The sequence below is a fragment of the Chaetodon auriga genome, chromosome 8 (genome assembly GCF_051107435.1).
Source record: "Chaetodon auriga isolate fChaAug3 chromosome 8, fChaAug3.hap1, whole genome shotgun sequence".
In the NCBI taxonomy this organism is placed as follows: Eukaryota; Metazoa; Chordata; class Actinopteri; order Chaetodontiformes; family Chaetodontidae; genus Chaetodon; species Chaetodon auriga.
In genome coordinates this window covers 13764917-13778243 of record NC_135081.1, presented here as the reverse complement: position 1 = coordinate 13778243, position 13327 = coordinate 13764917, and the positions used below count along the sequence as shown (strand labels likewise).

Here is a 13327-nt window from a genome sequence, read left to right as displayed (position 1 = left end):
TCCAAAGGCTGATTTTGATTCTACAAATGATTAACCCCCCTGCCATTATCAATTGACTTATCTATTTGAGGCACTCCTGGCACATGCAACTCCAGGAGCATAAAACAATATACACATACAAAACAATATATTCATAAATGTCTCAGCAGTGTTTCCATTCACTCTCACTGGTGCTTTGCACAACAATGTTTAACAGCACAGCAAGACTTGGATTACGTAAAGCTGACTCCAGCACAGCCGGCCAGTGTGTTGACAAGAAGCCAAAGATGTTTGCTGCTGTGACTTGACATTCCACAGAAAATGTTATAAAACAGGCAACAGGGAGGCACTTGTATTTTTAGACACCTATATCAAAAAATAGTTTTAAGGCATGAAGGTTCCTCCTCTTTCAAAGCCCTGCACATGCAGATGACACAGAGCCAAAGGGGTCAGGGACACACGATGTGTCAAAGGAGTGAACTGAGGAGGTATGGTAGCTAATTAAAAATAAACACCTGCTTCTAGTACAGAAGCTGGTGAAGACAGTGGGGCGTGGCTGAATAAAACTAGACTCTCTGGCTTTCCCCTGACTTGCATCACTTTTATTCGCTATCTGCATTTCAGGGGCGGGACTGCTGAATGTGACTTCAGAGAGGGGCACATCTGTGCTCCTGAGGGAGCTGAACTTGTAACCTTGGGAGCAGGAATGTGTTGAAAAAATCTACACTATAATGATGGAGTGTGGCAATCTCATCACCATGTCACACATTCCACAAATGTGTGAGGAAAACGCCGTCTCCTCCCCACCTCAGGTCTGTCAGATTATGTATTAGACTTGAGCTTCTGATTGACTGAATAACAGCTGTTCTTCTGAGAGGGTTCTGAAACAGAGTGTGGAGAAATAAAAGTGGAAGCACAACTATATTAATGTGTTTTGAAAGTATTATACACAATTGTATAGTGTGAAAAAGCATTTCCTATACAAACTGTCCTATGTTCTGTCCTCCCACTTGTCCTCTTCAGATTCTAATTTGTCTTCTCTGCTTTCATTGGCACGTGTTGTTGTGCTCTGAACATGCCGACTGCACAGAGGACAAGTACTGTCTGCTCTCTGCTGTGTTCTATGAGTCCGGGTGTCACGTTTCATGAAAAGTGGATTATAAGCCCTATTATATAAACACTATTCACAGAAGGGTTTATGGCAAATGAATATGAAGAAACTGCACTTGTATCTGCCCCTATAGCAATAGCTACCGAACATACAAAAACTGACTATGTTAGGTGCTTATTACCCGTCTGTCTTTGAATCTATGTTCTTCTCAAACACACAGCCTGCTTCACATGCTCGCATGTTTCCATTGGACTAAATTCATCTAAGCTTAAAGTATCAAAAAATTATCTACTCCAAATTTTCATACTCCATTCATACTCCACTTTTCATACGAGTCCGTTTCCTGATCAGAAAAGTGATGTGTCGTCTTCTGGGAGTGAAAATAATATCCACACCTCTAATCCGAGCATGCATTTACTGTATTTACATGAGCGAAAGCTGAAACCATTTGGCTATCTGCATGTTTCTGGCATGGCTGACCTGCATACTGGGCACCATGTGGGTGGGATATGACTAGGAGCATACAGTACAGTGCCTGTGGGCAGGGAAGAGCAGCCTGCTTATCTGTATGTGGGCTTTCACCAACCATCATGGAGGCATCATTTCAGTCAAATGTAACAGTGGAATTTCTTTTCTAACAGTTACACTTGCATTAACTGTGTTTGTTTGTTTGTTTGGTGGCAAGTTATATCATAGTCTTTTAAGCTGATGTCTAACTGCTTTGCAAACAGTTGCTTATTTACACATTCAAGCAAAATCATTATTTATTTGGCATCATGTTTCTGAGCATCTAGTGAATGTGAGTCCAATATTCACTCTCTTTTAGCTCTGTTTTTGGTCTCTACCAGCACCTGAGGGAAGTTTCTGGCTGTTTTGATGCTCAAAACACTCCTATGTTCACCACCAACAGGCAGGTAGTGTACAGTGGGTTTTAGAGGCTTTTCACAGAAAACAGAGGCCTGCTGTGGCCAAAAACAATATCATGAGAGCGGTGAGAGTGAACCAAAAGCAGTGAAGTTTTACAACTAAACAAGTAGCTGAAACTTGTTATAAAGGTCAGTGAAGTCGGCAGAGGTGGGTGATAATTCTGTAGGTTCATCACTGTGAGCAGTAAATGAAGCTCTAACAGAAAGCTTTTATTTATAGCCAAAGACTTTCTGACAAGACTTAACTATTACATATCATCAATCATCACAATGAACAGTTATCTTTTAGATTAGACTAGACTTTTAGATTATCACATTCTTATCACTTGTCATTTAATACATTGTAATTATTGTTACAAAATATTGAGTAACTATAAAGTGTAAATTTTGCAAAGGATTTATGGGTTTGGATATCAGAGATTAACCTTTAATTTACTTTGTTCCAGTAGAAGCCCAATTCAAAATGTCTCCATAGCATATCACTGCATCTCCCCTGTTATCTCTTCCCACATGTGTTCCCAGTGAGCACTGCTGGATCCATTGTCATGGCCATCGTCCATCACTTTTCATATTCATATCATCCATCGGCCTCTACCCCTCTACCCTGGCACATTAGGTAATCCCTCTAAGCCTTCTTCAGACCTCATGTCTTTTTCCATCTCACTCTTCCTCCCCCTCAAACCTCTTGTATAGCCAGAGGAAAAATTCCTCATTCAAAGGCAAACTGCAGACACGAATGTCACTCAACAGGTGGCAGCGGTGTCACGGAGAGGCTACAAAGCACCAGGTATTCCTGGAATGTGTCACAGGTTTGAACACCCTGGGGTCGTACACTGTGGCTCCATGGCAAGCAGCTGTGGGTGGAGCTTTTACCATGACATCATATGAGTGAGAGGAGAGGAGCGGTATAAGAGGGCTCAGACACCTGCAGACAAGCAGCAGCAGAACATACAACACAGCTGTAACTGTACGGATACCAGTCGCTCAGCAGAGCTTCATCCATCTGCTATCAACTATGTCTACTAACACCAGCGTTCTTATTCTCATCACTCTCTGGGCTTCCATGCAGGATGGTGAGTCTATTGATTGATTTTTTTAAGTTAAAGCTCTTTCAGTGGTTTGTGCATGACATTAGATTTAAGTTCATGAGCATTACATCAACTGAAGAACTTTCTCACTTATGCTAGAAGAGAGAATGTTAAAAAACATGCTTGTGTTTTCGTTGGCAGTGTAGACTGTGACTCACATACTGTATGCACACTGGCTTTAATCTCAGTCACTCTGTGCACAAAGCAGCAACAGCCATCACTGTATGTTGGTGCACACACATGTTTTGGCAAGCCCAGAAGCACAGAACACAGAAAAGAAACCATTTATCACACAAAAGCTGCCCATTTTATCTGAAGGAGATTTTTACTGCTGCTAAATGTTGACATGTAGTTTGTGCTGGATTCCTTTAATTACTCAAGTAGGAGCACTGTAGTGTCTTTCTTTAATTCATGCAGATTTTTTATCAAAAACGATTCAAGAAGAAGAATATTGTTTTGAGCCTTTTAGATTGTTTGCCCATTTATTACCTTAGCATGAAAGAAGCCAAGCAATTCATGCATTCACATCCTGTAAATATGTCCATTTGTTCACTGAGTTTTGTAGACAGAAAGTTGGTGAAGAATGGTTGACGAGCTTTTTCATGTTCTTGCACGCAAATTCTGTTCATAATAGACGAGTGATGTAACATATCCATCTGTTCAGTGTTTTGAAAAACAGTAAAAGAGTTAAGACAGAGGCAGGGCCACTGACAGTTGGTTTGGCTGGAGCGGATGCTGCGTTTGGATCTTTGTCACTGAATGGCTCTTTGCCTCGACTAGGTTTGGGTCTTCCAGTGGTGAAACAGCTGGAAGTGGAGTCCAGTGACAGTGTCCCAACACAGAGGGAGAGGACCAAGCGCTGTGCCTGCAGCAGTCCGCTGGACTCTGAGTGCCACTACTTCTGCCACCTGGACATCATCTGGGTCAATACGCCCAGGTGAGCATGACAAGACAGACACAAACAAGTTTGGACACACATGCTGCATATTTACTACAAGTATCTTGATTGGGTGGATTAAAAACACAACATAAAAGTCAGTGCATTATCACTTGGATTGTTACAGTATAATCAAATGGGCAGTGGTGCAAGAAGTATCAAAGAGCAAAGTCTGCAGAATGTTTATATCACATTCGTGGCACTGAGTCTCTCTTTCTCTCTGCAGTAAGACAACAATTTATGGTCTAGGCAGCGCTCTGTCCCGACGCAAAAGGTCCGCTGGCCGCTGCACCTGCGCCAACCCTGATGATCAAACTTGCACCAACTTCTGCCTTCACGGGTGAGTCGAGTGTCCCAAACAGCCCACGTGAGGATTTTAACCCACATTTGTGTTTCCGTCAGGGATTGCTTAGTCGTAAAGGCAGGTATTGGGAGTGGTGCAGTGTCAGGGGACACTCATTTCACTCCAATGCTATCATTAGCCTGAATGTCTTGCTACTGTGTTCCATAAGTCCTGGTTGTCCGAGGGTGTGATCGTCAAATAACACAGCTGAGGCCTGAGGGAGCAGATTAATCTCAGGCTGCTGCACAAAGCTTGTTTTGGCTCTGAGGTTCGAGGAGTGAAGCATGTAGGAGTTAAGAAGCAATTAAAAGCTAACTCGAGAATTCGCGTTTCCTAGAAAAGCCAAACAAATAATGCCACCACCTAGAAACGGCGGAGACAATGAGTGACAGGCCGAGACAGGAAATGTCATGTGAAGTTGGCAAGGCCTCATGTTTCCTGCACAGTGACGGTGCACTTCTGTTTTCTTGTGACAGAAATTGTTTAGTGAGCCTGTAAAGATAACGTTTTATTTTATTTTATTTTTTTTAATTACTAGGTGTGTAAAAAATAAATAGTGTTGAATGATTAAACTACAGCAATATCAATAAACCATTTGAAGTGACAACGTACAATTCAGGGTGAGTGTGTCCTTCAAATCTAATGTTCATTTATCATAACTATAATGTTCCTCCTTGTGTGCAGCCCTCAAGTCACCTCCCCAAACAGATCTGTAAAGAGACGTCAACTCAACTTACTCAGCATCCTGAGGTGAGCTTTGAATGACAAGACGACCTAAACTTCACTCAGAATTTGATCAGATCAGATGAATCATCTAACTGACCTTTTGTCCCTCAGAGCTGTGGCCAGGAGATCCAAGAGAGCTCTGGACGCACCTGTTTCAGACAAGGCTCAGAGGAAGAACACGCGCTAAAAACAACGTAGATGTTGAGGCAGCGAGGGTTGAGAGAAAGAGAGCAGCGAGCACCTGAACAAATGACACTCCTTTGATAGAGAGGGGGGAAAATAAAGGGCTGCTGAAAGAGCCGACGGAGGAAGGCCGAAGCGCCACAAAGATGTCTGTTCGTGCCCGGGAAAACGTGACAGTGTTCTGCAAACACAACATGGAGACAGATGTGGAGGATCAGCATTGAAAGGAGCCACTGTCAGGCTGGAGAATGCTGCGCCTGTGGTCATGTTTGACTCTGTCGGAGCTGGAGCAGTGACCCTCTGTGACTGTACAGACAGGCCAGGCCAGCACTGACACACCACTGATGGATGTAACAGAGGGAAAGGGTCATGCATACTGTACATACATGTACAGGAATTCCTGACAAACATGACATGTGTATTCATTACTTGCATGTACTTTCTTTCTTTTCTGGATCCACAGATTTATCAAATTACAACTTGTAAATTAACTTTTGTTATGACCTATTTAACAGACAAACGTCATGTATGAGACTAAAAATCATGTGTGAAGGATTACTGTGTGCAAAAGTGTAAAGCAAATAAATTAGAAAGAAATCAAGCCTGTATCATTCTTTATTATCTGTCTGTTTAAGTTTCTAAGATAAATTTAGTCTAAACAAACTGAAAAACTGACCCTCATCTTGTTTTATCTCTTATTTATGGCCTTCTCCGCTGGCCTGAGGAAAGTGCACTGTGTAAATAAAGGGATTACTGTAAGGAAATCAAACATGAAGAATAATTTTGAGGGAAAATAAATGCCTTTAGATGGCATCAGATGTGTGCTTCAATTGTGTGTTAAGCAAACACACTTCTGAGTTCAAAGGGGAGGCAGAGATGGATGGATGGTGCAGGAATTCAATAAGTTATTTGCTATTCAAAGGCAGCGCAGCCTGTGTTATCATAAGGATCTGTGGAAAGAATGCAGCATTTTGTAACTTTGCTGAGGGGGTGAGAGGGAGGTACAAAATGCCCTGTCACCCCGTGTTCCTCTCTGACAGCTTGTACTGTACATACTGTCCACGCACACCTGAATATGCAAGAAGGCAGACAAGGGCTCGAGTCTCAGAAAACACAAGAGAAGATTCATCTGTCATCTAACGAATAAAGCGGTGGCTGACTCACCTGCTTTTGTTGTTTGATCAAATAACGCGATCAAACAACTTAATGTAGCTCTGATTTCAGCAGTACGGTTTCATATTTTATTGCATTTCATTTCATTCTTGTCATATTTCTGGCCTGAGCATACCACAGCCTGGCTCAAGACATAGCACACATAGGCTGCCTGCCTCCGCAGTGCAACAGTGGACACCATCAGGCACAGTCATGCAACACTCATGCTTCTCACCTTTGCACATTTGTTCAAACGGATAAATGTATGCAGGGTCAGAGTTGCACGCTCGACCTGATGTTCAAGAATAGCTTTGCATGCTTTAATATTTAAAAAACACATTTTTTTCCCCTCATACTATCCATTGCTGCAGTGCCACTTTTCTCTCTCTGTTTGAAATGCTCCATTTGAGCAGCAACCCTCCATAAAGCCCTTAAAGCCCAGTCTGCTCTGATTGGTCAGTTCACATAGGCCTGAGCAGTGTTTCCAGTCAGCTCCACTGGTGTTCTTATGTTCAAGCTAGCTGTACTTCCAGCATGAATATCCCCACAGTAACTGCATCTAAAGAAAAAACTTTCTATAACCGTCCTTGGCTAAATAAGCTAGCTGCTGGGTGTCAAAGTTGCACAATTCTGCAAAGCCAATCAATTTCTGCAGTTTGGCCATTTCTTTTTCATACATAGCTTTATCGGTACCTTCAGAGGATGTTTTTCCAGTACATTTACATACATCAGCAACACATGCATGCATACAGGTCAGGATCCTGGAGCAGAACTGCCTTCATTCAACAAGAAAGCTAACGCCAGCTGAGCTAGCACTGCAGTATGATCACAAAAACAGCAACATGAAAAACCAGTTACCAGCATCAAACCCCCTACTCTCATTATCTAGTTGGCTTCAAATGAGACTTACTGTTCAGACAGTTTCTCTTAACTGTCCCTCAGTATTACAGAATTAGTCCAACATCACTCCCAGTCTGTGCAAATAGCCACATTAGCTGTGCAACATGCTAGCATAAAAATTAATAGGCTAACCAACAAAAAAGAAAACAATAAAGCAACCTAAAACTTACAGCTTCCAACTTTGAAGTTGCGTCATGGACAGCTGGCATCGATGCATCCTTGAGCTCATGCAGTTATCAGTACTCACTGACAACACAGTCCACAGGAGTAACATTAAAATGCAGATACAGTTTTTTAGTTAACATGCAGACATTTCCATCACATATTAAAATACAGTTAATCCACTGCGTCTATCTTCAGATGGTGGGATTAGTTGATGTTGGCTCTTGCAGCCAACAACAGATAAACTGACTGCTTTGCTCATAGCACCACCCTCCTCAGCTTCGTATAGCCGGCGCAGACAGTGAGGTGGGTGGGGCGGTCACCTAAGCTGAGGATGGTCACAGCTGGAGGCGGTGCTGTGTTACATATTGACATAGACAAGTAACAGAAGAATAGGCTGGACTACTGACGAGGCATTTCAGGCAGTGCTGTCTGTGGGAGAGAATCACTCCCTTTGGCCTGGACTTGGGCTTTGCAACGGATGGTGTTTTATATATACAAAAAAGCAATATCAGACCCACTAAAGGAAGGGGAAAAATCCAAAAAGCATAATATGGCCTCTTTAATGTCATTTGCAAACCTTTTTGTGCCTCATGTAAACATCATTTTTATATAATTATTCCTTTAATGCTTATTTATCTCCATTTGAGACTTGTTTTTTGTCTTTGCTTGTCCTTTGCTTTTATAATCTTTAATCCATCTGTCAACATTGTCAGTATCACTTGTACACTATTGGCGTCATTCTTGTCTCTTCACTGTTCATTTTTTCAACTCTCTGGGTTTAAATGGTTGTCTGTGTTCTAAACACAGAAAAACAGGAAGTATTATAAAACACTCATGTCGGTCCAATAAAGAGAGCAGGAATGGTGGGAAGCAACAGGCCGGTCTCAGGTCAATCACAGGAAATCATAAGAGGCCATTGGGGTTGCAGATATGGTGAGTCATTTTATTTAACTTGAGGCACTGATTGGGCTGTAAAGAGATGATGATTATATGGAAAAAACAGACAGATGCTCATTAATGATTAACTCATGAAATCATGATAAAATAGGACCCTCACTGTGTCAGCTGGGCATTGAAAAACCACCAGACTCAGTCCCAGAGGCAAAACTCTGTCCATGGTGCTGGAACAGGAGAGACTCACGTGAACCACTGTTCCCACCATGCACACAGGAAAATTGCTGGTTTCCATTTAAACTTTGAGTGTAAAGTTATGTCTTCTACAAATTTCAGTCCTGTCTGTTAAACTTCTGAAGTTCGTAGACGACACAACTGTAATCAGCCTCATTCAGTGTGTAGGATTTAGTGGCATCTAGTGGTGAGGTTGCAGATTACAACCAGCTGAATACCCGCTGCCTCGCTGTCCCTGCTCCTCTAAGCTCATAGTGGAACGCTAAAACCATAAAAAATGTGAAAAGCAACTCATGTGTCATGGGAATGATGATCTGTCATCAGTGCTAGTGCTCTAAGCCAAAGTTAGCAGTCTTGGTGGACAACTCATTAACTCACACTTTGTTAGACCTCAGGGGACTGATAAAGTGATCTGCCTCAACTGCAAACAGGTGAATTTGGTGCTCAAGGTATTTTATGTTAAACGCCTTTATGAGACCAATCACAGATCCTCTAACAAGTTTCTTCGGCGGCCCTCAGTCGTATGCTGGCTCCCTAAACTGGCCTTGAGACTTTGAGAGCCCCTGACTTACTAGGACTCTTAAATGAAGCAAAGGCATGTAATTAGTTACACTTGTTCTTTTCCTTCCCACATTAAAGTCCCACATTGAACTGTATGTACAGTCGGCTTCACACGGCAGATCAACCACTGTATCCACTTCAGCCAACAGGAAACAGGAAGTTCCTCTTCCCCAAACAAACAAACTCTCACCTTTTCTCCTGCTCTTTTCTCCTTCATAAGTGCCTCTCTTTGCCATTGTCTGAAGAACTCAGTCACCCCACAACTCTCCTGGGGCTCAGGTCGTTGTGTTGTGTCTGGCATTGTGTTGCTTGGCTCCTTCAGCTGCTTTAAATCTACATTACGTGACTTGAGCTGATCTATGAGGGCTGAAGGTTAAAAGTTATTGTTATAATGTTGTAAAAGGAAAAAAAAAAAAAAAAAAAACTGATGAGAAAAACAAGTTGGAAGAAAAAGGCTACATAAACCACAATACTGCTATCAGCACCTTCCTGTGTTTATTAATTTCATGCTTACATCAAAGGATTACATGATTGCTTATTGAATAGTTCATTAATTCAACTGTATTCAGGGTGATGATTGAAATGCATATTCTGTAATCCTTGATTTGATTCCACCTCTCAACTGCTCACAAATTTGCCTAAAATTGCTTTCAAATTTATTACAAAAAATAAATGGCAAATGATAATAATAAAGATCATTTTTGTTTGTCCAAATGACACAGAACTATCCTGTCATGGACTCTGTGGCTTCGGGCAGTCACATAAACAGATATTTTTTCCTAAAAGGAGCAGATCATTAATCTTTTCTTACTAAATGCTGTTATCTTTACATTCTGGGCTTGAAGAAATATTAAGTCAGTTCAAATTTTGACAGATAGCATATCTGGGATATATAGGTCAAATCTTCCACTGCAGGTACACCATGTTCCAGGAGGAAGTATTTACTCTCTAAAGTTGGAAAGTTCTCTACCACCACTATCAGTTGTGTGGTTCCTAATATTAACACTTAGAGGTCTCACCTGGCAGCACTCCAACTATCAGCTATGTAACTGATATATTTGTGGTTCAGAGTTCATACATGTGAAACTGGCTCAGAAGTTGCAGGTGTCGCATTAGCAACATCTGGGAATATAGATATGTCATGCTTGTGTGTCTGTCTTTCAGGACGTTTTCAAGTCTATGTGGTCTTGTTGGCATCTGTTGCCCAAAATCCCAGTGGCGTGTGGCAGAGTGATGCTCTTATGTTTTGCTATGCGTCATCTCATTTATTCATATTGTGAGCATGATACAGTTGAATAGCACTGAATCCTCTAAATGACTCATATTCTGTCACTGACCTCTGTGGTATATTTTGCATCACGTCACATTAGATACAACCCATACCGATTCAGCACAATCAGTCAACATTCCTTGAATGCTTTCTGTGTTCTCATTTACCCAAAAGGCATTTTCTTTCGTCACAGCCAGCCAGCATTGATCATGATTGGTAACAGCATGTTCCCACTCTTGGAATAGCCCACTGTATCATTCATGCTTTCAGTTGAATGAACTGAGAGAAAGTTCAGCAATAAATCAAGAAAATGATGCGCATAAGTTAAAAGAATTGCTTTAAAATCCTAAATAAAGTGGCTTTAAGATGCACTTTGTCCTCCTCTTGTTCATCATGAGTCATAATTTGTATGCTTTTGCATTCGTGAGTATTTGTTGTAATAAAGGAGTGGAACCTATTAGGCATCCATAAAACTTCATAAGCACCTATTCATCAGCAACTTGTCAAAGCAGAGATTACAAATTTCCGGTGTTGAACTACCCTGATGGAGCCAGTGGTCAAATATTCCACAGCTGTTCCCCAAGAATGTGCAGTGGAGCAACAGCCCAGTGTCTCAGCCACCCACCCACCCACACACACACACACACACACACACATGCTCACACACACACAACCTGTATACACATGCAAACAACTGTCACTGGAGCTTTACAGTGGGGGTGTTTTCCAAAAAGAAAGTGGATCCTTAAAAATATAACAAAACACAAGTGTGTGTTTCACCTTCTATTGTGCATTGCAATGATTCTTTGCGACCAGGGCACAAGATCTTTTTTCTATTCAGGCTGAGGCAGCTGCCTGTCTATGTCAACATCTGAGCCCTTGCAGGAACAATCCATACTGTGCAGCACTGTGTGGTACCTTGCTGTTTTGCAACCTTGGCAGGAAGCAAATGACTTACACAGTATAACAGAGCAAAGAGCAAAGGTTCACGTTGAGGGAGGGATAATTCAAATACTTTCTTTATTCACTTCCCTGGTGAAGGGTCATGGAAGGATCAGCAGTAATTCTAATGACAATTTCAGTGAGATTAAATTAAAAAATGTCAGTCCATGTTACAGGAATACAATAAAATATCTATCAGTGACAATGGTTTAAACATGTAGAACAAACTGCAGATAAAATAATGTGTCATACTAACATATAAAATATATTAAATTGCACAAGTACCACAGCATCAAGACAAGCACCAACATCTTATCTCAAAGGCTGAGGATTGAGGAAAATATGGATTAGTTATCGGATGAACTCTTGAACCAGGAAGATTCCAGATATGGATGTTGCTTCCCTTGTGGAAATGTGTCACATCAAACGCTCTCAAGGATTAAACAAACGGATTTTATTGGTTTCGGTTTTCCCCTGGTGGATCAAAATATTCCCTTGGACTGTTGTGATATCTGCAAAAGCTTGAAATTATCCAGCTTTCAGTCTAATTCTTAACATTTGATCTAGTCTTGAAAATATCCTCTGGAGTTTCTAATTACATGGATATTCATACAGTAGTGTTTGTGATAAAGTACTACTCATACATATACTTTGTATATTTGGGAGTTAAATCTTCCTCTCTGTGAAATCAGTGGAGATGCATGCTGTCCCTGTAGTTGGCCAGTAGATGGCCTCAGGCTACCATAAACTCACACTAAAACAGCTCTGTCAAACTCTCACATATCACATGTGGAGCTAATGCTGCTCCTACAACATCAATAATAAAGCTATGAAACTAAAGCTGTAAGAAGTGTCACCTGTTGACCACCGATTCAACACCTGCTGCTCTGATCTGCTTTGGGAATAATTAATGTTTGTAGATATAACAAATTTGTCATCCATAAATCAATGGAATAGTTTCTTTGGTTTTAAGGATTTTCCCCTTAAATACTGCTACTGCATTACCAGCAACAGAATCAATACTGTCACGTGACATTTTACCCATAATACTTTTGAATACATAGCTTTTGATTGGCCAATTTAAAAGGTGTTGCTTTTCTACTTAAGAAAATTCTATTTTTTCCTCCACAGCTGCACAGTAAGTCAGGACCGACCTAAGTGGGAGAAGCCTCCCAGAAACCTTTTGTCATTCAGTGTGGGAAGTTGAGGAATAGTTCATTTGTCTGTTTCTTCAAATGTGACAAAATATGATGAAAGTAATCACAGATTTCACTCCACAGTATAATGTCAGAGCTACGGCACTCTTCTCAGGCAGGATGGTGGTCTAGTGCAACACATGGGGCCATTTGGGTGGCTTAAAAATTAAATTAGGATTTAACCACTGATGGAAGTAGTAGGTCTACTTCTTCTCTTTAACTTACGTGAAAATAGCAATGCCACAATGTAGAAACACTGCAGTAAAAGTCCGTTTAAACTCTTGCTTAAGTAAAAAGGTGCAAAAGCATTGGCATCAAAATATAATGTAAACACCAACTCAAAAGTACTCATCATGCAAAATCACGCGTTTCAGATTCATATCATATCACTGGATTCTAATCATTGATGCATTAATGTGTAAACTTCACTTTATGTTGCAGCTATTGAAGGTGGGGCTAATTTTAATTACTTAATGTACTGCTGAGTAGGTTGTATATCACCAATGATAAAGTCTTATCTTAACCTATAATAATAAATCAGAATGTGTTTATTGCTCATAATGTGCATTATTAATCTGAATCTGTGAAGTAACAGTAACTAAAGTTATCAAATAAATGTAGCAGAGTAAAGCCAAGGATATTCCCCTCTGAAAAGTGGAGCAGAAGACATAACATAAACATAAATTATGGCACTACATGACATCACAATACAGCTGTGAA

The 13327-nt window shown here is 40.9% G+C and overlaps 1 protein-coding gene across 1 annotated transcript; it reads left to right on the top strand.

Annotated features, from left to right (window-relative positions):
• The first annotated feature begins 2973 nt into the window (after nucleotides 1-2973).
• Nucleotides 2974-5810, top strand: LOC143324522 (endothelin-2). Its single transcript, XM_076737092.1, has 5 exons — nucleotides 2974-3089; nucleotides 3885-4041; nucleotides 4268-4381; nucleotides 5069-5134; nucleotides 5222-5810. Exons 1-5 carry the CDS (start codon nucleotides 3032-3034, stop codon nucleotides 5295-5297), a joined length of 471 nt encoding a protein of 156 aa, XP_076593207.1. The 5' UTR covers nucleotides 2974-3031; the 3' UTR covers nucleotides 5298-5810.
• The last annotated feature ends 7517 nt before the right edge of the window (nucleotides 5811-13327 follow it).